The sequence below is a fragment of the Sturnira hondurensis genome, unplaced genomic scaffold (assembly GCF_014824575.4).
Source record: "Sturnira hondurensis isolate 20B ecotype Veracruz unplaced genomic scaffold, ASM1482457v3 Scaffold0005791, whole genome shotgun sequence".
NCBI lineage: Eukaryota > Metazoa > Chordata > Mammalia > Chiroptera > Phyllostomidae > Sturnira > Sturnira hondurensis.
Window position 1 is genome coordinate 689,814 of NW_028078422.1, and position 25,221 is coordinate 715,034.

Sequence of the window (25,221 nt, forward strand, 5' to 3'; positions counted from 1 at the left end):
GGAATACCAAACTCCTCCTGCTCCCCCAGCCTCCAGGGAGCTTAGTAAGAGAGACTTTTTGAAACCACTTAGTTGGAGGCCAGTGCAGTGGCCTGAGGCAGGCTCTGTTCTGGTGGCAGACCGCCAGGGTCCGAACCTTGGCCAGTTCTTCCTCTTGTTCTGTGTGTGAGCTTGTGACTTCACCTCTAGAGTTTCCAGTGTCCTCATCTGTAGAATGGGGCTAATGATTTGGTTGTGACGAGAATTAAATGAGATAACGTGTGAAAAGCGCTTACAAAAGAGTGTCAAGCACAGTCAATGCTCAGCAGTGTTACCTACCATTACTAACCCACAGCAGCCTGAGTGACAGCTTATTTGAACAGGCTGAAAACAGATTTCTCAGAAACAACACTTTGAGCCGAGGCTAGACACAAAAATCAGAATGTCTGAGCTCGGAGCACCCTCCGATTATGGTCATTAACTTAATGCCTTTAGAGGCTGGGCAGATATCAGATACCACCAACGGTGGGGCGGGGGTGGCGGAGGCAGAGCTCCCCTGGGCACACGCGTAGAATGTAGAGAGGCGGTGACTATTAAACTGCATCTTACTGTTGCCACCAGAAATACAGGCCTTGAGCTGCCATAGCTTTTGACTTTTTAAGAGAACCTAAATTGTGGATCTTTAGGGGAAAACTTCTGATTCCTTCTATTACCAAATTTATTTAAAAACATAATAATCAAAACCAAAGTGCTGTTGAGTCTGGACTCAGTAACACATGTCTACAGGCCAGATATGGCTCTGGGAATGCCAGTTCACTACCCCTGCACTGCCTCATAAGGTGAGACCCAGAGAGGTTGTGTGATTTGCCCAGCATCACAAAGCAAGAAAAGCCCAGCCTGTCCCTTTTCAGGTATGTATGGCCCTCTGAGACCCACTACACCATCACCTGCATTCGCATTGCTCCCAATACTGTTGATGACTGGCGGCACCGAGCTGGGTGGATGGAAGGGCACATGTCCATTTTCTCGGGGCGGCTTGTCTTGCCAGCCTGGCCCTGCCTCCCCAGGGCCCAGCTCTGCAGGCCCACCCCACTCATCTGAGCCCTGGCGCGAGTGGTAAGTGGGCTCAGGCCGGGTGCGGAAGCCAGTAGCCAGACGCTCTTCCAGGTGGCTCAGCCAAAGGGCCAGGGAGTTGCGGTCCTCCAGTGTGGTGGCTGGGTGGATAAGGGCATAAGAGAGCAACTGGCGGCTCTCCTCAATGAAGGCATTGCTCTCGATCGAGTAGGCCAGCACTTTCTGCAGCAGCCTCATGTACTCCGACTTGGCCTCCGTGTTGCGTGGCTGAAGCAGGGGCAGGTGGGAGAGCAGGAGAGACACCACCTTCTCTTTGGACTCCTGCTGCCACTGGCTGACGATGGCTGCAGAGAGGACAAGAAAGAATGTCAAGGGAGCCAAAGTGGTGAACTCCTCCTATAAATCTAAGAGAGATGCCTGTAGACTGCTGCCTCAACTCCAATCTCTTCTGCCTTCTCTTTTCATACCCCCCAACCTTGATCCTTACACAGGTAAGGTCAAACACACTCACTCTGCTTCCAGAGTAAATTTTCCTGGTTCCATCACTCCTATTTTCAAAAACCTGCTGTGGCTCCCCATGAGCCAAGCTTGACACTCTATAATCTGATCTAAGCTCCTTCTACTATCTCCAGGGCCTACTCTTTTTTTTTTTTTTAAAGATTTTATTTATTTATCTTTAGAGGGGAAGGGAAGGAGAGAGAAGGAGAGAAGTATCAATGTATGGTTGCCTCTTGTGAGTCCCCTGCTGGGAACTGGCCTACAACCTAGGCATGTGCCCTGACTGGGAATTGAACCGCGATCGTGTGGTTCGCAGGCCTGCGCTCAATCCACTGAGCTACGCCAGACAGGGCCAGGGCCTACTCTTTTTATGCTTTTTCTTCACAGCCCCTACCCACTTTCCCTATCAAAACAGCCTCCTGCCTGCCCTAGCTGGTGTGGCTCAGTGGATTGAGCCTAAGAATCAAAGGGTCACCAGTTCGATTCCCGGTCAGGGCACATACCTGGTTGCATGCCAGGTCAGGTCCCCAGTGGGGGTGTGTGTGAGAGGCAGCCACACATTGATGTTTCTCTCCCTCTCTTTTTCCCTCCCTTCCCCTCTGTCTAAAGTGGCATAATAGCCTGGGATCTAGAATCACATAACATGATCCCTTCGACTTACCAGCTGGACCTTGAGTGTGTCACCTTGAACCTCACTAGCACTGATTTCCTCACAGTACCCAATTCAGTGTTGCTTTGAGATTCAACAGCTGATAAAAAATGGAAAGTGGCCTGCCATATAGAACATATTTAATGAATGTTCACTGTTGTTTACCTGATCTCTATACCTCTATACTTTCCCCTTCCAATCTGTCCCATAAAGCGAGATGAACTGTATCTTCCTAAAGCACACCAGGATGTCCTATTTCTGACCTGGAGGTTATAGTGGTAACCAGCACCAACAGATTCAAGTTCAAGAAGTCCTAGCCCTAACATCACCATCATTTCCAGGGCATTCGCTACCTCCTATTCCTCCAGGTAAAGACTCAGCTCAGGGTAACCCCATCTTCCCTGAGCCTCTCTCGATGCCTATTTTTATCCAAGCTTCCACTCAGGCTAAGATTCAAGGCTTTAGCCTACAGCAATCTCCTTCCTCCTGTGTCTTTTTTTTTAAAAGAAGATTTAAAAAAAATTTATCTTTAGAGGCGAAGGGAAGGAGAGAGAGAGAGAAATATCAATGTATGCTTGCTTCTCGTGCGTCCCCTGCTGGGAACTGGCCTGCAACCCCGGTATGTGCCCTGACTGGGAGTCGAACCGTGAGCCTTTGGTTCCCAGGCCCGTGCTCAATCCACTGAGCTACACCAGCCAGGGTCCTCCTGTGTCTTTTATGACTGCCAAAACCTGCCTTCCTCTGGGGAGCCTCCCCTGGCTACTCCAGGCCACAGCGATCTGGTGCTATCTCCTTCCAACCCCACAGTCTGTGGGCCTGAATCTGTCCTGTGGAGATGAGCTAGGTTTCCTGCCTTGACCCAGAAGGGAGCTCCCTAAGAATAAGGCCCAGGCTGGTTAAATACAGGAGGCTTTGGAGGAACTGTTACATGTCTCACTGTCCCATCCTTGAAAACCTGTTAGTCCTTCCATAAGTAGCTCAGTAGAGGATAAGGGGTAATGCTGACAGGGCAAAGAAAAGTGACAAAGAATACCAATACTTGAGAAAAGAGATAATGATCAAGGACTGGAGCCAACTCTGCCCTTACTCCTGGGCAACTGAGCTAATACGGCAGCCAAGGCAACATTTTGCAAACACCTAACAAGTCTGTTCTGAGAGATGAGCTCTGAGCTATTAGTAAGGTCCTGAAAAGGGGCAAAGAAGCTGGGTTTCCTCTCCAGGGAATGGTGATGAAAAAGAAAAGAAAGAGACATGGCTTTAGGTTTCTTCCCTCCCATTAAATGACCATTTGACTCTAAGCAAATATGACCCCTTCACTAAGCTCTACTTTATCTGTAAAGTAGGGCTCAGAACTATGCCTACCTGGCACAGCTGCTATGAATTAACTGAGACCACAGCACACAGTGAGTCCTCAGTAAACATTAGCTGCTATTTCTAGCATCAGTTATTATATCTTACCATGGCTCCTTGCTTTTATTTATTTATTTTTTAAGATTTTAGCTCTGCCCGGTGTGGCTCAGTGGACTTAGTGCCAGCCTGTGAATCAAAGGGTCGCTGGTTTGATACCTGGTCAGGGCACATGCCTGGGTTGTGGATCAGGTCCCCAGTAGGGGATGCATGAGAGGCAATCACACAATGATGTTTCTCTCCCTCTCTCTCCTTCCCTTTCCATCTCTCTAAAAATAAACTTAAAAAATATATACAGGGAATCAACAGGGAAGGAAAGGAAACTGGGACTCATGATTTGGAAAAGGAAGAAATAAACATTCAACTGGTACAGAATGAAGAAAACAAAAGACTTCAAAAAAATCAGGAGAGGCTTAGAACCTCTGGGACAACTTTAAATGTTCCAACATCCAAATCATAGAGATGCCAGAAGGAGAAGAGGAAGAGCAAGAAACGGAAAACTTATTTGAAAAAATAATGAGAAATGAAAAAAAAAACCCTCCCCTGTCTGGTGAAGGAACTAGACATGCCAGTCCAGGAAGCTCAGCGTCCCAAAAAAGTTGGATCCAAGGAGAAACACATCAAGACACATCATAATTATATCACCCAAGGTTAAAGGTAAAAAGAATCTTAAAAGCAGCAAGAGAAAAGGAGACAGTTAGCTACAAAGGAGTTCATGCTATCAGCTGATTTCTCAAAAGAAATCTTATAGGCAAGAAGGGGCTGAAAAGTATTCAAAGTCAGGAAAGACAAGGACCCCCATCCAAGATGACTCTATACAGCAAAGCTATCATTTAGAATGGAAGGAAGAAAAAAAAAAGAATGGAAGGGCAAATAAAGTGCTTCCCAGATAAAGTCAAATTAAAGGGGTTCATCATCACCAAGCCCTTGTTATATGAAACATTAAAGGGATTTATCTAAGAAAAAGAAGATCAAAACTATGAACAGTAAAATGACAACAAACTCACAATTATCAGCAACTAAACCTAAAAAAAAAAAAACCCCAAAACAAAACTAAGCAAACAAAACTAAAACAGGAACAGAATCACAGAAATGGAAGTCACATGGAAGGTTATCAGAGAGGTGGGGTGGGGGGAGTATGGGGGAAAAAGGTACAGGGAATAAGAGGTACAATTGGTAGGTACAAAATAGACAGGCAGAGGTTAAGAATGGTACAGGAAATGCAGAAGCCAAAGAACTTGTAAGTATAACCCATGGACATGAACTAAGGGTGTGGGGAGAGTGCTGGAAGGGAAGGTACAAGGCAGAGGGGGATAAAGGGGAGGAAAAAATAGGACAACTGTAATAGCATAATCAATAAAATACCCCCCCCCCAAATACAATAAAAGCAAAAGGTTGCTGGTTTGATTCCCAGTCAGGGCACATGCCTGGGTTATAGGCCAAGTCCCTGGTTGAGGGCATGTGGAAGGCAGCCAACTGATATTTCTCACTGATGTTTCTCTTCCTCCTTCCCCTCTCACTGAAAATAAATCAATAAAATCTTTACTAAAAAGAAAAATATTTTATTTATTTTTTTTTTAGAAAGAGAGGAAGAGAAACATTGATGTGAGAGAGAAGCATCCATTGGTCGCCTCTTATAGAGGCCCAGTCTGGGATTGAACCCACAATCGAGGCATGTGCCCTGACCGGGTATCGAACCCGTGACCTTTCACTTTGTGGGATGACACCCAACCAAGCCATACCAGTCAGGGCTCATGCATGGTTCCGTTCTTCTAAATATCCAGTTGGCATAAACCAACTCCTGGCCCAGGAAACAGAGAGGCTGGAAATGGGCATGTATATAAGGAAGGCCTCAGAATTCTGGGCATCTGGATCCCTCTGCACCTGATAGTGTCTCAACACAATTTCCTTAGGGCTTAAGATTCTAGGGACCTCTGGTCTCCCCTGTCCACACTACAGGCTGACACCTGACCACTGAGAGCTATGCATAAAAAAAATCCTTTTGTATCTCTCTTTTAATGACCTGCTTGAAAATCTATGGCTAGGAACTCACATAAACTTCTGATTCTGCTTAAATTGGTAGCTCTATGAATATGACACACACAGCTCCCAACTCCTGGCCATGTTTAACTGCATATTGTCTTGGCCTGGGCCTCTCTGCTCCAAGCTTCCTAGCGAATCCCTGTTAAAAGTGCCCAGGGATCCACTTATTCAGAGTCATCAGTTCACACTATACCCACAGTACCAACTAAAACAGAATAGTAATACAGTCGCCTCCCCACCTGATCCGTGGGGAATACGTTCCAACACCCCCAGGTGATGCCTGAAGCGGCAGGTAGTACTGAACCCTATATATACTATTTTCCCCCATATATACATACCTATGATAAAGTTTAATTTATAATTAGGCATAGTAAGAGATTAACAACAACAGAACAATTATAACAATACGCTCCACTAAAAGTTATGTGAACGTGGTCTCTGTCTCTCTCAAAACATCTGATAACCAATCTGATACCGAGGATGGCTGCTAAGCAATTAATGGGAGGGTAGTGTATACAAGACGGATATGCTGGATGAAGGGATGAGTCACATCTCAGGTGGGATGGAATGGGATGGTGTAAAATTTCACCACACTATTCAGAATGGCACACAGTTTGGTCCTGACCAGGTAGCTCGGGTGGTTAGAGCATTGCCCTGATATGCCAAGGTTGTGGGTTCTATCCCCAGTCAGGGCACATACAAGAATCAATCAATGAATGCATAAATAAGTGGAACAATCAATATTTCTCTTTCTCTCAAATCAATAATATAAAAAATGGCACACAATTTATAACTTATGAATTGTTTATTTCTGGAATTTTCACTTGATCTTAGCCAAAAGGCTAAGTGATTATCTGGAACTTTCCATTTGATATTTTTAGACTGTGTTTGACTGTGGGTAACTGAAACCATGGAAAGCAAATCCACAAATAAGGGGGGACTACCATACTATACAATAATAGTAATAATTGAGCACTTACTATGTGCCAGACGCTATGGTTGTTTTTCATTCTCACCCAAACCCTGTTTTAGCATCCCTATCTTGTAGAGGAGGAAATAGATTTGGAAAGATGAAGCTACTTCTCCAAAGTGACAGAGCCAAGATTTAAACCCAGGGCTGTCTGCCTCCAGGATTGGGAGGAACTTTACCCATAACCCTCTACTCTCTCTCCAGTGCCAGGTCTCTTCTTCTTCTTCTTCCTCCCTGTTCCTGGCTTTCCAGAGTCCCTTCAGGACCCACCACACAAGGCTAGGAAACCTCATCTTTTCTGTCTCTTCTCTTGAACCAGCTTCCATGACCACAAACCTTTCTCTTGGGTCATCTCCACATCTAAAGATATTCCCAAGGTGAGACAGGCCTTCCTGCCGTCAGGGAGCCTTCACCTTTCCTACCCTCCCACTTCCATCTGGCACTGGATCACATGGGAAGAAATTTCCTGACACCCCGTTTCCCCGACTTAGTCCCTGAGTTTGTTGTTTTTTAGTTCTTGATAAGAGGAAGAATAGAGTGATTAAGATTAGGGATAGAAAACCAAGGACTTGCATCCAAGCTGTGTCATTCAGTTGCAGGGCAATATGTGTCCTCCCCTGTAAAAAGACGGATTATAGGGCTGCTCGGAGAATTTAGGGAGACAATCCATGGAAAACACCTGACAGAGTCTGCCCATAGTGAGCACTTAGTATGTGACGCGAAGATTGGTGTTTCTCTCCCTTCTCCAACAGTCAGCCAATCCTTTCAGCCCTATCCTGATGTTCTCAGTTGCTGTCGTTGAAGCCCTCATGGTAGCCAGAAGCATCTGGGACAGAGAGAAGCCTTGTCTAGTCCCTCCCCCACCCTGGGTACTGCCAGGACCCCAAGGCTAAGGGACACAGATTCTCCTCTGGTACTGCCAGGGGACGTGACAGATCAGCCCCAAGGGTAGGGCTCAATGAAGGACCTTGTTTTACTGTAGAGAAAGGGGAGAGTGGTTATGGATAAATGGAGGCTGACTCTAGGGAAATGTGTGTTCATGTGTCTGTGTAGCAATGTGCTGGGGAGGGCGGGCCTCCCATGACTGGGAAGCATCAGTGAGCACTGGAACCGGTCCAAGGAATTTGCGTAGCCTCAGGCCCCTTGGGGTAAACTCAGCTGGGGCTGCAGATGACGGGTGGGGATGGAACTTCTAGTTTCCTGCCCAGATGAGTAAAGTCTGGCTCAGAGTTGAGGCACAGCAGGAGCCCAGTGGATACCTGAACAACTGGACCCAGATGGTTCCCTGGAAGGTAGTGGTGTCTACATGTGTGTAATGTGCCCTCTCTAGGATCCCCCTGACCTCAGATTACCCCGGCTTGTGTTTCAGCCGAGTACACTAAGAGCACAAGTCAAACAGGCAAACTTGCCTGGATTCGAAAAATCCAGCTCTGCTTCCATGACCTAAGTCAACATAATTGTGGGCCAGTCCTTTAACTTCTTTGAGCCTCAGTCTCCTTTTCTGTGCAATGGGGGTAATAGAAGCCCCTTCATCACAAGAATATAATAAAAATTCAATGAGACAACTGTGGCCAGCACCTAACATGTGTAAAGTGTTCCAAATATTTTAACTGTTACTGCTGGTCCTGGTTGAAGCCCATGCTGTTTTGGGACTGAGGGGAACAATTCACATCGGAGGGCCCATCTGAGCCTTCCCCTTAAAATTCCCAACAGGGGTGGGGAAATTTCACACAGTTATTTACCAAAACACACATGTCTCTGGTTCTTTTGAGCTAGAAGCACAAGCAATGATGAAATTCTGGAGTTGGGCAGATGGGGGTGGGGACTGAGGAATGTCATGATGCCAACTCCTCACCAAGCTGCAAGATGAGGGAGACTGCATACGAGTGCCCTTCTGGTCAGGTGACCAGAGCTAAGTAGGTCATGACCCTGGGTCCTGGCAAATCACAGGAACCAAATATATCTTGGAGACTGCCATAAGTACAAACCCATTTTTATGTGCTGGGCTGCTGCAGTAATTATGGCAGCCTTAGGCACCAGTTAGAGAGGCTGGGATTTGGCTCCAAACATGCCCTTCTCTGCCTCACTCCTGCTCACACAAATATGGGGGCCAGGCCAGGGGCTCACATTTTTGTTTGATGAACTGTGTCAGTGGAGTTTGAAAGGGGAGTGTAGAGTCATCAGAGTTGAGCTCTCGTGACTCACTCAGCAACGCTCCCCCCACCTCAGTTTCCCCACCCAGATTCAGTGAGCCAGAGAGGGAGGTGCTTAAACCTGATGGATATGGGGACTCAGATTCAGAGGACAGGAGGAGGAAAGAAATGCAGGAAATGTGACCCAGGAAACTATAATACCAGGGAGGGAAGGAGATTTCAGCTTCCTTGGCCCCACCCTTCTGGTCCAAGTTGGCATCAGGGAAAAAGAGAGACAGGATCACTGTTGTAACTCCAAACAGCACTGAAAGGAAGACAGCACTGGGAGAAGGAACACAGACAACAAGGGACTACCTGGGGCCTCTCCCTGCCTGTTCAGATTCTCCTTCTGTGAAACCAAGGCTGGCTGCCTGTGCTGAGGGGCTGTCCAGTTGCTGGAGAGGAAGAGGTTGGCCCCACAGGTCACAGAACAGTACCCTCGTCACCTTTCTAGGTCCTCTCAGAATCAGCGTCAGCGTCAAGACAAGGGGTTCTTCACTGGATGCACGCGAAAGCCAACTAGGGAGCTTAAAAAACATCAGAATCTCTGGAGAGAAGACCCAGGCCTCTGGCTCATTTGATAAAGAGCCTGGGTGATTCTGACATGGAGCCAGAGGTAGAACCCACTTGCCTAAATCAAGCCTTCTGCATTCCTCACCTTTCCTGAGGAGATGGGCGGGTGGGCAGCTCTGATTTAAACCCAACCCTGAATCCAGGATCTCCCTGGGAGAACTGGAGGAAGTAGCAGGATTCGGGGGGAGGCAGTAAGACATGGAGTATAAACCCAGAGAAAAGTAGAGGACCTCCCTCATTGTTCAGCCCTCCTGGTCTGAAGGGACCTGAAGCTGAAGAACCTAGACTCTGTAATAGGCAGCTCTTATCGGGGAACTGGTGGACTGAAGTCAAGATTTAGTTTGTGGCGAAGGTGTGCATCTCGGTGGGGAGGAGGGACAGATTCTCTGGGGGCCCATCTCATAAAATATTAAGAACCACTGCTTTATAAGAATGTGCTGGGCTCCCGAACAAAGTAACATGTAGAACTGCAACTCTGCCTTCTTTGGCACATTCTTCCAGAGCCCAGAAGGTACTGGAAGAATATCTACAACAACCTCTTCACTGTCCAGATGGGATCCTCAGGCCCAAGAGGGGTGTGGCCGGCCCAGGTCTCAAGAGGTGTAAGTGGAAGAGCTGGATCTGGAACTCCTGGGTGTTCACGACAAATGAATCACCCAGCAGGGCTTCATCTTTCAAACTGCCTGGTCAGCAAAAGACCCTGAGTACTAGTCCCCTCAGGATTCTAATTTAGTGGGTGTGGGTAAAGAGCCCAGGAATCTGAATTTGAAGTCACCTCCTCCCGCATCAGGTGATTCTGTCAATGATGTAAGTTTGGGAAACGCAAGGGAGTGGGAAGGCCATGAGCAGAGAAGTAACAAAGGATGCACACAGCTCTTTTTACAAGGCAAGCCTCTAGGCTTAGGAAGTAGTTCCTTCTTTCACAAATAAAGCAGGGTGGCAGCGAGTTAGGAGATAAAGACCTCCTTAGTCTTGGAGCCCCCACATCTTTTAGGAAAGCGGTATTCAAGGCCCTATAAAATTTACCTTTTAGGAATGAGGCATTCAAGACCCTACTGAATTTCTCTCTAGTCATGCTTTGCCCTAATCCTGTTAGGCTTCCTGCTAACTCTGGAACACACCATGGCCCTCCCTTTCTTTTCTCTTTCTCAGTTTTCCCTACATCTCCATTCACCTAAGTATCAGCTTATTACATTCTCACCATCTGACATGGGACTGAGGATAAAATCTTGATCATATATTCATTCATTAGTCCAGTCATTCCACAGCAATTCTCATTCCTAGCTAAGGCATTACCTCTGACATATCAATGCAAACTGTTTTGGATGGGCCTCAGGTTCTTTTTTTTTTTTTCCTTTTGAAAACTGTATCCTTGGATTTATCATTTTTTTGCTTTCATTATATTTATTTACTTTTTAATATATATTTTTATTTAATTAGTGTTCAAGTATAGTTTTCTGTCTTTTACTCCCTTCCTAGCCCACCCCCCCAGTGTTCCCCACCTCCCTTCCATTTCCACCCCCCTTAGTTTTTGTCCATGTGTCCTTTATACTTGTTCCTGTAGGTTCTTTGTATAAAGAACCATGTCCTTTGAGGGCAACGACAAATACTGTAAATGAACATAACTTCAAACACAAAGTCCCAGAGAATTCTAGGAATTTATCCTAGAGATGCTTAAAGGGTACTCATTATAATAGCACTGTTTGTAAGAGTAAGACCAAAGAGTAATTGCGTTCAGTAGAGGTCTAAAGTCAAATTCCAGCTACATCTCTGACTAGTAGTATGACTCTGGGCAAGCCACTAAACCTTTCCAGACCTCAGTCTCCTCATCTGCAAAATGAGGCAATAGTAAGACCTACATCACAGAGCTGTTGTGAGCATAAATGAATAAGGTAATGCACTGTCTGATACACAGGTAGGGCTCTATAAACATTTCCTATTTTTACTACCAAGCTGCCATTAATAACAATGAGGTATACATTCCTGTGTTAAATATAGAATGATCCTCATTATATTGTTAAGTGGGAAAAAAGCAAACTGGTTAATATGCATAGTGTTCTATGTGTTAAAATAATCAAAACAGCCCTGGCTGGTGTAGCTCAGTGGACTGAGCGCGGGCCTGTGAAGCAAAGGGTCGCCAGTTCAGTTCCCAGTCAGGGCACATGCCTGGGTTGCAGGGCAGGTCCCCAGTAGGGGACACATGAAAGGCAACTACATATTGATGTTTCTCTCCCATTCTTTCTCCTTCCCTACCCCCCTCTCTAAAAATAAATAAATAAAATATTTTAAAAAAGAGCAACTCACTTAAGGAAAAAAAATAATCAAAACAATGAAAAAGCTGGAGGTAGAATGTTGCTGTGCTCATCCTTGCACAGAATGTCTCACAGAATACACACAAACGGGAAACATGGAGGCCTGGAAGGGAGACTTGACTTTTCACCTTTCACATGGCTTGATTTTACCACGAATTTTGAAAACAAACCCCCAAACTAAAAATGCTCTAATAAACAGTAGTATTCACTATGGTGAATCTGCTATATAGCCAATATTAGCACCCAGTGCTCATCCAACTGCCTGCTCAAGATGGGGTGGTGGGGACATGTGACAAAGTGGTATAAAACCTGCCCCAAAGGAACCCCCACACTGGGGGCAGAACCATATTACAACTGAACTCTTGCTCTGCCGCTAGAGCACAGGAAAGTTCTCCCTGGTGGAGTGGGCGGATGGGGTATCAAATGGCTGAATTCTGGGCCTGCTGCAGCCAAGCTGGGTTATTGCTACTCACTGTCCACCAGAATGGGACTTAAGCTGGTGTGACTCCTGGCCCGAGGGACCATCTTCTCTTATAACCATAGAGCTCCTATGACTTGTACCTAAAAATTGGGTAAAATAAAGGTGACTATTTCTAAGGCAAGTGGGCCTGGGGAGATGAGAAGCCAGGCAGCTCTGTGGCTCCCCAAATCCCAATTCGAGCAGCCCTTGATGATTTCCTCACCTATATAATGGGAATAATGACAATATCTACCTCATGGGGTTGTTGTGAGGGCTAAATGAGTTATAACGTGACAATAAAAACAAGGTGACATTTACTGAGTGTTTACTACATGCCAGGCACTAGTCTCATAGCTCACAATGACCCTAGAAGGTAAGCACAAATATCATCTTGAGTGTAAAGATGAGAAAACCAAGGCTCAGAAAGGTTATGTTACTTGGTCATATGGCGAGTGACAGAACTGGGACTTAAACCTAGACAGTCCGACTCTACAGCCACCAAAGAACACTGCTTTCAAAGTTACTACACAAGTAAAGCCAGTACCTGGCTTGCTACAAAGGCTCAGTGTGAACTACTATTGTGGGAAAGAAAGTGGGAAGGGTCTAAACATACTTTACATGGGGTCCCTCTCTCCAGCTGGCTTTCAGGAGCACACGACTCCATCTCTTTACTGACCTCCATACCTCCTACTTGTCACCAAGGACAACAGCTCTTCATCCAGGCCTGTGGGGACCCAGAAGGCCAGAATGGCTTCAATAGAGCCTCTTGAGATGGTTCTCTGGCTTGACTCCTTTTCCTCCCCAGGGCCCTAGGGAGAGGTTCTAGAGAAATCTCGCTTATCCACCCCAATGCACACCTCATGGGATACAGAGCCCCTCTCTACAGAGTGTTAAGGGAACTGATATGAACTATATCTAAATTAAAAACTTTCTTGAAGTTGTTTATGCTTTAAATCCAACTTATCTTTCAGGTATTAAAGACAGTATAAGATGACTTATAAATTTGAAACAATTCTAAAATACCTTCCTAGTTCTAATTTCCTAGAGCTTAAGAAATGAATTAATGCTCACCTTCAATCCTCTTTTCATAAGTAATGACTAGTCTGTTCCTTTGAGCTGCTCAGAGAAGCTACCCTACGTGAGCCTTCCTTTGCTATGGGTAGTTTCCAGTTTGTACTGCCCTCCCATAGGAACCTCTCATTCCATGCCTGAGGATATCTGGCAACAAAGCCCCAGGAGACCCATGATAACTTGGGAGGTCAGGGATGGTTCCTCAGGGACTCCCCAAGTCTAGAGCCCACATTTCTTAGCACCATTGTTGGGTAGGCCTCCTCAGCCATCTGACAGGTGTTCTTCTTCCAGGTCTCCCTCCTGCTCCCACCTCTGGGGGTGGAGACTCACCAGCACTGTTGGCCTCTGACTCCAGCAGGTGGATGTCATTGCAGTCCGCCAGGGAGTGCTCTAGGCAGAGCTGCAGGAAGCGGGCCTGGGTGCGGGTGACCCGCTTCAGAAGCGACAACAGGGCCACTGTCTGCTCACACTCATTCCAGCCCTTGAACCAGCCAGCGAGGATGCCCACCTGGTCTCGGAACATCATGGTGCCAGGCCTGGGGCCAGGGTGGGGGGGACGGCGGTGGCAAGGGCCAGCGCCGTCACATGGTCTCGGCTCTGGGCTCCTGTTACCTCTTCCCTGAAGGCCAGGGCTTGAGGATGGTCCCTGGCGTGGTAGCAACAAGTGGTGGGCAGAGGACGAAACCTGCTCACATCGGGGGAGGTCTTGGTCCAGCCACGCCTCTCCAGGCTCCTGAAAAAGGAAGCAAGGGGGTCAGATAGAATGAAAGGGCTAGAACTGACCTGGTACTGAGGGGGTAAGGAGGCCTCTGCAGAGCTCCTGGGAGAAAGGTGAAGCCAACAACAGATACTAAACCAATTCTCCCTCCAATCTTCAGATTCAGAGAGAGACCTACACTAGACAAAGGAAAGGATGCTGCCCCTCACGCCTGGCTATCACAGGGCCAAAGGATATGGATTTAAGGCAGAGAGTAGATTGGTAAGATTTTCCAGAAATGGGAAATAGGAGAGGCTATACATTACAGGAAAAGGATCTGAATTAATGGAAACCTGGCCCCAGGTTACTTGACTAAGCAGGCATATGACCGCAAGCACATGCCCTGACCTTAGTGGTCTCTGACTACCTCCTCTGAGAGCTGAACAAAGTGACTGATCGCCTGCTAAAAGGACCCTATGGACTTTTCATACCATTTCAAGCTAAGACTCACAAAGCTAACTAATATGGGTGGGTAATGAGGTAGTAACCCCAGCAGAGATCTCAGGTATGTGGATAGCTCTCTGATGAGTAATTGTCTGGGTGCCTAAGGGTAAGCGTGTGGACAGAGGCCTTTTTGGAGATCCCCAATAGGCTGGAGGGATCTCACCTCCTCCAATGTAGCTCACCCACTCTAGAAAAGGTGCAGCTATAATGTCTAAGATCCCATCAATCTACACTCTGAGGTGAAATCTCTCCCAGTCCTCTTCTTCATTCCTCTGAAGACTAATCTTGACCCAAGTCTTCTGGGTTGAGAAGTCCCTTTGGCTTCCAGAGATCCAAGGTTGTAATCTAGAGACACGGAAGAGCCAAGAGAATGCCAACCTGAGGACAAGGGGGACATATTAGAAGTCAAAACTCTCAAGCAAGAAAGTGTCCAAATTCTTCTCTTGCAGGAGCTACAGAGAAGCTATGTCAACCGGGCAGACAACAGGCCTGTTCTTCAGTTGACTGGTTTCTGGACACTACTCTAAAACCTTTTTCTAAGTGTCCCAGCTCTAGGTCTTCAATCACATTTCCTGTCTGTCTTTCCTGCAACCAGTGCCCTTGGCTCCATCCCCACAACACATTCAACTCCATCCTCCTCTGGCTGCCAAGAGGATTGAGAACTCCATACAAAGACCCATTGAACCTCAGGTCTTAGGGAGGTACTGCTATCTCCTCGAAATTCCATGCTCCTGCTGAGGAGGGCTGTGAGGCACACCTGACAATGGCTGTGACTAACCTCACTAAGCCCCTGTGGGACACCTGAACAGAGTAAATCAGCTTGGCTACCAGTCCCTTTGGACTTAGGAAGCGAATGTAGAGGAAAAATGAAACCTTGCTCCAAGTTAAACAGGCCTTCCAGAAATCTTCCTAAAAGGGAAATTAAATGCTGCCTCCCTGGCTTAAAATTCTTCAATGACTTCCCATTGTACTTAAATAAAATCTACACTAAACCTGAACTTTTCTTGTCCTACAGGACACTGCAACACTCCTGTGGCCTCTGTAACCTCATCTTGTACCTAGTCCTTTCTTATTTAATGGAATCCTCTTGCCCCAGACCTATCTATGGCTGGCTCCTACTTGTCACTTAGGTCTCAACTCCATGTCAATTCCTTGGAGAGATCTTCCCTGACCAATCTAAGGAGTCTCGCTCTTAGTCACTCTATTATGTTAACAGTATTCCATTTCTATCTAGTTCAACACCCTCAAATATCACTTATTTCTGTTTGTTGTTTTTCTCTTCCCACCAAAATACAAGCTATACTGTTGCTGCTCAGTGTCTAGAATAATGACAGGCACACAGAAGGTGCCATTATATGTGTTCACGAATGAATGAATAAAAAAGGTGAGCATGAAAATCACACTTGGGATTTCTACAGTCCTGGGGGAGAAGACAAAAAAGTGGACCACAGGATGGCAAAGGGATTTGAAAATCCTAAGAGAAAAATTTGAAGGCACTGAAGAAATTTCTTCTGGGGAAGAGAAGACTCAGGAGCAACTGCATAGCTGACTTTGACTATCTGAAGGAGTATCACACAGAAAAGGAATTAGATTTATTTAGTTACTCCAGAGAAGAACCTGGACGAACAGCTCTATGTGAGAGGCATCATGGGACATAGGAAATGTTGAAAGTCAAGAAAATTCAGTTTAGTTTGCCCCAGCCATGGATTCACTTTAATCTTTGAGCCCGCCTGCTTCTCTTCTCTAGAATGTGTGAGGTAAGTAGCTAGATTGGATTGCACACGAAAAACAGGTTTTATTTCTCAGGCTAATTCCAACTGACTGGCAGTGGCAGCCTGGAGTACTGTGGTTAGAAGGATCCTGAAGACATGAAGCAATGGTGAATAATTAATAAACAGGGGCACCTCTCAAAGAATGGGCTATTATTTAGCTATTAAAAACATGCTTGATCCTGTCAGAATTTTTAAAAAACATCTTAATCTCTAATATAGTATTTGATCTTCACTGACCTGGAGGATGTCCATAAGCTGCACAGTAATATGTACAATGTGATGTCATAATTGTAAAAAGAAAAAAAAGTCATGCACGAAAACCATAATATATCTTATATCTGAATATATTTACACAAATGTGTATGTGTGTATAGTGAAATGTACAAAGGATATACCCTAAGGCTATTCACACTGACTACCTTGGAGAGAAGGAGCAATTACTAATACTCTTTACATATTTTTTTACTACTTCACAGTTGTAAGTGAACACATCTTCTATAAATTTTAAAGAAATTAAAAAATGTTTAAAGGTACATTCCACTTTCTGGCTCAGTGAGAAAGAGTAGTATGAGTGATTATCAGTGTTTCCCCTGGATGCAGGATGGGTAAGTGGTAGCTCACAAGAAGTGAAAAAATATCTGTTTCCCTTCCCAGTCCCAGCATTTTGTGGCTTTTAGTCCCAAGGATACAACAGCAGCCTCAACATAAGGAAAAATTTTAAAATAATGTGTCTGTCCAAGAATGAAACTGGCTGCCATGTGAGGAAGTAATAAGCTCTCTGGCTGCTGGAAGTGGTCAAGTGGAGGCTGAAAGAACATCCCTTGGGAGTGGGAAGGATTCCTTCACTGGGTGGCAACTAGTAAGATAGAAGGACATGTTACTATTTTGGAGGGAACATCTGTGACGGGAGGTCTGATATGCCAACAGCGTTTACTGCAAAGGATGACCAAACCCACAAACAGACCAAAGTTGTGCACACTCTTTTCCATAAACTCTTTTTATTAAGTTGTTACTTTCCCTAAGCAACATCACTGTCTCCCCCAAATAAATTGTTGACTAAACATTAACCCAGCTTGTTTCCCCAAGTCAAATGCTAGCAGAAAGTCTTGGGACAGAGCAGGGTCTCAAACATGCTTTACAAGGCCAAGTTTTAAATAGCAGGCTGGTGAAAATTACGATGAGCTAGAAACCACATACCCTGTCTAAAGGGAGAAGTCACAATTTAGCTCTAATCAACTGCTGCCACGTGGGAATGTGGGTCTGGTGCTGTTAGGTTTTAAGATTTTTTTTCTTAAAGAGGAGACAGAAATCTGGAATTTTAAATAGGATTCCCCTATTTTTATTTTTTTTAAAATCCCCTATTTTTAAATGTTAGAAATTAATTCACATTAAAATAGCCACTATACAGAACAAACAAAGCCTGTAGCCTGTGGTCCTTTAACCATATAGACATATACTGGGAAAAGACAGGAAGTACGATAATTATCCCTCCCTCAGGCCTCTCTGGTTCACACTTTCAAGTCACCCTTACTGTTCAGGAAACATTACTGAAAAAAGGATCTAGTGCCTAGGGACAGGTCAGATAGTCCTTAGCAAATACTGGGGCTTTAGGTTACCAGTCAGTTTTAAGACTGTACTATTAGAAGAAATAAAAATCAGCCCTAAAGGAAGGGTCCCTATGCTCTGGAGAGAAAGATGCTGGTTGTTTAGAAAGATGCTGGTCCCTATGCTCTGGACAGAAAGATGCTAGTCTGGATGATAAATGGAAAGGACCAAACGGCCTTCTTCCATCAAAGAGCCAGTTACAGTGAGAAAGGAAGACCTGGCTGGTGAGATGGGCTGGTGAAGAGGCATCACACTGACTATTCTGAGGCATCTTACTGTGGTAGCATCTTCCTGTGGTAGATTTTGGTGGATCTGACTGCCAAATATCCATTCTTACCTCCTAGTACCAATCCCTTAAGTTTCCTTTGGAGAATTAACTGCCTTTCTTGAATCTAGGAGGAGACACAGAGTAAAGCAGAGACAAGGAAAGTCCTCCCTCAACTTTTGCTGGAACTACTGGGGGAAATAAGTTCTTGGTTAGGGCTGCTCAGATTACACATCTCCTAATGTTACTGATTGCCACCTCTGCTACCTCTCAGTGACAGCCTGCCTTAGAATGAAGCTAGCAGGGATGAAGGCAGAATCAACAAATTAGGTGAAAAAAATGGAGACCTATTCACACTTGAAGACCTGGAAACAGCAAGCATGAAGCCCCTCCCCAGCCTGAAAATGTTTCAGTTACATGGACCAATAAACTTCTTTTTGGCCCATCTGAGTTGGGTTTCTATCACTTAAGGTTGAAAAAGCCTTGATTCCTCCCATATAAGACAATTCACCACTGCTCTGGTCTCTCTGTCTCCAAGTCACCAAAAATGACTCCCTGCATCTGAGGACATGAGAGTGGAACCCCTATAGCGGAGTGTCTCAAAAAGCCCAACAATACTGCTGGCATATTTGGTCTCTGAGAAACCAAGTAACCTTCTTGGGAAGCATCTACCAATCCTGCAGGGTAGGAAATGAAGCCAAAAATTGCCTAAAAGGTTCCAGGAAAAGTGCCCACTAGGCTCCTTCCTTGGCCTGGAAGAGTAAGAAGTGCCCCACAGACAGGAGGCACCTTTGGAAGTCCACTCTCCACATTCAGAGCAGCACCATGGAGTCGGCCAGACCTGAGATCGGGGCTCTCCTGCTGATACTTGCTGTGTTGATCCAGAGGGTAAATAACTCAGTTTCTTCCTTAGTGAATCTTGTAAGAATGAAATGAAAAAATGTATAGAAAAATGCCTAGCGTGATGCTTAGCATGTCTTCAATATTATTATACATTAAGTATCAGGTCCCAGACCCTATGCTAATAGCTTTTAGTGAGCTCATTTGATCTAAAACTATATATTCTATATCTACCTTATATATATATACGCATATGTATATGTATATAATATCCACATTTTACACATGGAAAAACTGGCTTGTAGAAGGCCAAGTCACTTATCCAAGGCTGCACACATCTAAGCTGAGATTTTCAAGGCCAGGCAGTATGGCTTTGGAATTCTTGATTGTTCCTGAGAATAATGCTATAGAAAGTTGGGTTGAAGGGGTACATCCTTTTAACACCAATATCTCTGGATAAAAGAGGAATTCCTATTAGCCTCCCTGCCCATTCCTAGACCTTCTACAGCACCCACCTAGGCCTTTGTGTAACTCACACTTCATGAACAAGGTAATAGACTAGTTACCTAAGGATAACTCACTATCCTGACCAAAGAACACTTGAATGTCAGAAGTCAAGGCAGTCCAACTTCTCTTGTGTAAAAACCAACCCGTATTTTCAGAAACTCCTGAAATATATACAAAAAACATGTATGCTATTACCTAACCCAAGAATGTGCTCAATCCACTGAGCTATACCAGCCAGGGCTAATCATCTCATCTTGATAATTCTTTTTTATAAATTAAAAAAAAAAGATTTTAATTATTTATTTTTAGAGAGTAGAAGGGAGGGAGAGAGGGCAAGACACATCAATGTGTGCTTCCTTCTCACATGCCCCGTACTGGGGACCTGGCCCGCAACCTAGGCATGTACCCTAAATTGGGAATCGAACCATTAATGCTTTGGTTTGCAGAACACTCAATCCACTGAGCCACAGCAGCCAGGGCTAACAACTCTTTCAGTCTTAATGTTGGTTAAACATGCCCTCCTCTTCTCTTTCCCAAAACTTAAGTGGCTCTGAGACCAGACTGCCTGGGTTGGAAATATAACCCTACCACTTATTACCGCCCTTAATTTGGGCAAATGATTTCACCTTGCTGTACCTGTTCCCTCATATATAAAATGTATTTAACAATAATACCTATTCTCATAGAGTTGCGAAGCATAAATATTCTCAAAGAGTTATCATCATTCTGGATTCCTCTTTCTTTACTGCTATCATCAAGTTCTGATTTCTCTATACCCAAAATGTATCAGCTTCTCTTCATTTTTACCACCAACACTATACTCATCACTATCCTTTCTCATCTGGATAAATGTAGTCCCCCCTAACCTGTCTCTTGCTTCCATTTTTGTTCCTTTTCTTTGCAGAAACCAGTGAACTTTCTAAAAAAAAAAAAAAATCAGATTATGTCGCTGTCTTGCTTTAAAAATCCTCCAATAGTTTTCCAATCCTCTCATGTAGCCTCTGTCAACCTCTCTTAACCCTTCTGCTCCTCTTGCCTTACTTCTACTCTAGCCACACTGGCCTCCTTGCTATTCCTTGAACACATTTTAGAGCTTTGCACTTGCTGACCCCTCCACCGGAAATGCTCTTCCCCAGATCATCACGTGGCTGGTTCCTTCTTATCAATCAGATCTAGGTATATGTGTGCCCCACACTTATTCATCTCCCCAGTATGAAGGAGTCTTTGGTCTGGTACCATCATCAAAAGGTCTTCAAAGGCCACATGTCCTCCAGAAATTCCTTGACTATAAGACCCATGAGGGAAGTGAGTACTGTGGCTGTATTGTTCACTGCTACATTTTCAACTCTTAGCATTAGCACCTAGAACTTAACAGATTCTCAATAAATATCTGTGAAAAATTTCCCCACCTTGCAGCAGTCCTTTCCCCACACGTAACAATGCTAGGGTTAGGGTGCCTCACTACCAGATCGTCCACAACTGAGGCCTTCTCATCTTTCAGGTAACCAGGCTCAACTGTCACTCCTTAAAGAGGCCAACTCTGACTATCTGTGTACAGTGGCCATCCTCACCCTCTCTTTCACATTACGGTTTTAATTCCTTCACAGCACATATATAGCTATCTAATTGTATCTGCTTATATATTCTCTCCCTCATCAGAATATAAGATTCATGAGATCCAAGACCTTGACTTTTTCATATACTGTGGTATCTCCATTATCTAGAAAAGTATCTCTGCAAGTAGTTTAATTGCTAGAGACATTTGAGATTTGCACACTCTGTATACTGCTGTTCTGTGACTTGCCCTCAACCAGACTCTATTCAACAAATTTACACCAAAACAAAACAACTCTACTCATTACTTAACTATATTCCAAAGTTCTGGGCCCTGGAAACCCAAAGCTGATTGTAGGAAACTGAACACCAGTACTGCTGGATTCCTCTCCCTTGAGGCTACCACCCAATCAAGCCAGTCATCTCACTTCTATCTTTCCCAGTGAGATCCCAAAGGAAAGTCTGAATGGGTCAGACCAGCCATATACTCTCTCTAAATCAAAACAATCATAGATCAGAGCTAGGCGAACAATAAGGAGAAAGACTATCATCAATGCTCAGAAAGGTCATCAATTTTATCTAGCTCAGCAAGAGAGATACTTCCAGGGTAAAGAGCCTAAAACATGTCACTAAGGATCTCCGTAATCATCTCACATTTTTTCAGGGAAAAAAACTTTTCAAACTGGGACTCTCAGGAAAGATTCTCCTTTCCACCGAGCCTGCTAAGAGGTAGGACTTGAGCCTGGGGTTGTTGAGGGCCGTCTTTTTTGCCACAAAGCAGAAACCCACAGAGGATGAAGCTAAGTCAGTGGAGAAACAGGGAGAGATCACTGCATTGTTTAAACTGGATGCAGCTAGTTCTGAAGCCATTCTAGCTCTGGACTTTTCAGTAACATGAATCAATTAATACTCTCTCTCTTTTTAAAGATTTTATTTATTTAGAGAGAAGAGAGGGAGGGAGGGAGGGGGAGACAGAGAGGGAGAGAAACATCTCTAAGTGCAAAAGAGAAACACTGATCGGTTGCCTTGCGCACATCCCCAAATGGGGACCTGCCTGCAACCCAGGCACGTGCCCTGACCAAGAATTGAACCAGCAACCTTTCAGTTCCCAGGCAAGCATTCAACCCACTGAGCCACACCAGCCAGGGCTAATTCTCTTTTTTGATTAAACTAGTTTGAGCTAAGGTTCTACCATTTCTGTGTTTAGAATCCTTGCTGATAGGAACTTTTTCTTTTTTGCTAACACTTAGAACTTATGTGCAGGGCATTGTTTTAAGTACTTTATATGTATTAATTTATTTAATCCTTAGAATTATTCTATGAAGTAGGATATTACTATTATTATTTTCATTTTTTTAACTAAAAAATGACGGCCAGTGAAGTTAAGTAATTTGTCCTAGGTCACAAAACTGGTGACATGCGGGATGCAAATCCTGTCTGGCTCCAAAGTCTGCACACTTAAGTACTATATTACAATGCCCCATTGCTCCCAACTCTATCAGAACAGAAAATCTAACTCTGACTTCAGACACTATCATCTTGGGACAGACAGGGACCAGAGAGCTTCTATTTGGGCTACCTGTTCTCAATTTCATCCTTTTCAAAATGAGGATAATTGTAGTTTACCTACCTTATAGGTCCTGTGAATATGAGCTAATACATGTAAAACACTTAAACAGTGACTGGCAAATAATAATAATTCAATGAACAGTAGTCATTATTATTACTTTTTGGCTCATTAAAGTGCAGCTAGCAAATACAATGCAGATGGAAGATCTCTTTTCCTTTATCTCTATTCTTTAGGAGAAGAGAAGAGATGTCATGGGTGAAAAGATGAAGATACCTTCTTGTCTTCAACCCATTGCATAAGCTGTTTCCTCTGCCTCGAAGGCTACTCAGCATTGTCCAAACTCCTGTAGAATACCATCCAGCCCAAACACCTCGTTTCTATGAAGTATAAAGTGCTCCTTCTCTATTGTTGAATTTCCACACCATAAAATTTGTGCCTCATGTTCTGCGCTGTGTACCTGCCCAACCTCTTTACTGTACTGAGAGCTCCCTGAAGGCAGGCCCCAGTATTTACACCGTGATGTTTCCTCTTCTTGACCCCAGAAAGAAACAGAATCCCTTAAAGAAAGCTGAGAGTCCTGTGGAGGGCTGAGAAGCCAAGCAGGATGGGATGAGGCAAGTCACCAGGAATAGGACTTGGGGTAGCTTCGAATCAGGAGGAAATACAAAGAAAAGCCCCACAGACAGGAGCAGCTGAGGCAGACAGCATCTCCTTGGAGAAGAGGCAAAAAGGGCTGGGTAGAGAGAAGAGAGGGAGATGGGAACAAGGTGTGGGAAGGTATGTTGAACCTGAATGGGGAGTGAGATCTGAGAAACCTGGAGATTTCCAGCCAAACACAAGAAGAACTGCCAATGAGCCAATGATTCCCAATAACTTACAGAGAGATGATCCCACCTTGTGGGATTCAGAGAGGTATAAGACATATCCAGAGTATTTTCCAAACTCCCAGCTTAGGGAGGGTGGGTAAGTGGGCAAGTACATGAAAAACTACAAGGAAGAAGCTGAGTGGTGCTCTAAGAAGCACAATGAAGGGCTCTGGGCAGTAAGACAGAGAATGAAGACTTGCAGGTGCCTTAAGGGGAGGGTGCCTATGTGGAGAAGGACAGATGAGGAGTAGATGAGAAGAGATGTACATGTGTAATCAAGGAGGAAGCAATGTGAAGCAGAAGCACTGCAGACTGGAGGATGGTGTGGAGGGGAAGCCAGAAGGAGAGAGTGCTAAGGCAGATCTGAAAAGGAATCATTTAGAAGTAGAATCTGAAATAATGCTCAGGTGTGATAACTTTGTGGCGAAGTTAGGAGGAGAGTAAGGGCTCTTTCTGGAGGATGGGTACCTCACAAAGGGTACTCCCAGGAAAATGAGAGTAGGGAACAGATTTATACCCTGAGGCATCTTCTGGGGGCTTTCTGCGGGAAAAAGGAAATCTTCCTATAAGAAAGTGGTTCTCAAACTTGAGCATACACCAGAATCACCAGGAGGGTTCCTAAAAACATTCTACTGGCCCTGATACCTAGGTTTTCTGACTCAGTAGATTTGGGGTAGGATCCAAGAATCTGCATTTCTAGTAAGTTCCCAGGTGATGCAGATGATGCTAGTCAAGGGACCACACGAGACCCTCTACTATAGGGGAAAAGGAAGGTGAAGGCTTCTGACAGAAAAATGGGGGTGGGGGGAGTCCTCAAGTAGTCTCTAAGGAGGTGTTAAGGGTATCTCTGGAGGCAGGAGGAGGTCTATGATGATAGAACCTGAGAAAAATGGTCTGAAAGAAAGGCCTCTGAGGTTTGGGATTTCAAGTGGTGAGAGTGTCTCCTGAGAAACTTTTTATTCAGGACCTTATCAGCTTTACCCCTTTTAGAACCCCTGTTTATGCCCTCTCATCTCCTCCATTCTTTTTCCTCTGGAGTCAATTTAGAGATCCTTTGCATATCTGAGCCTCTTTCCCCCATTATCCTGTCATGGGCCCCCAACATCCTTCAGACAACCCTCTCAACAGGCTCTAGCCCTGACTGGTATGGCCCAGTGGGTTGAGTGCTGACCTGTGAACCGAAAAGTTGCTGCCAGGGCATATGCCTGGGTTGTGGGCCAGGTCCCCAGTTGGGGGCATTTGACAGCAACCAACTGATGTTTTTTCCCCTCTCTCCCTCCCTTCCCCTCTCTCTAAAAATAAATAAATAAAAAAAATTAAAAAGAGGCCCCATGTCCCCTTTCAATAAAGTTTTTTTGGGGATGTAAGAGGAGGAATCTGAGGGAGAGTTCTGAGGAAATCTCATTAAGTGCTGGGGGCTGGGTTGTTAATGCAGGGCAATATTGGAGAAAATTCTCTGAAGGGTCTCTGGGAGGTATGGTCTACTGAGAGAGATCTTAGATGCACTAGGGCAGGATGACAGAGGTCTTTTTTAGAAACAACTCCTTAGAGAGCTCAGATGAGGAGAAACCTCTGAGGAAAATCCTCAAAAGGATATACGGGGAAGGTTGGTCTTCTGAGGGGAATGTGGGAATGTCAGGGTAGAGGGCTTTTCAGAAAGAATTCTGGGACTTTCTAAGAGCAGGAGCTCAGAGTTCTTTTGAGGGAAGATTGGCAGTGGGGGTTTTCTACAGAGGGTTCTAGAGGATTTGAGTGAACCTGTGAGGGAGAGCCCAGGGAGGAAAAGTCTCTCAGTAAGGCAAGAGGTCTCTCA

The 25,221-nt window shown here is 44.9% G+C and overlaps 1 protein-coding gene across 2 annotated transcripts in view; it reads right to left on the reverse strand.

The window, feature by feature from the left end:
- Nucleotides 1-25,221, reverse strand: part of SAMD4B (sterile alpha motif domain containing 4B) — a 42,452-nt gene that overhangs the window by 15,940 nt on the left and 1,291 nt on the right. For both annotated transcript variants that reach the window (XM_037047517.1, XM_037047516.1), the window contains exons 2-3: nt 13,559-13,961; nt 927-1,397 (exon numbers count right to left, since the gene is read on the reverse strand). In XM_037047517.1, the coding sequence (XP_036903412.1) occupies nt 927-1,397; nt 13,559-13,754 (667 nt within the window). In that variant the 5' untranslated portion in view covers nt 13,755-13,961. The remainder of the gene's footprint in view (nt 1-926; nt 1,398-13,558; nt 13,962-25,221) is intronic.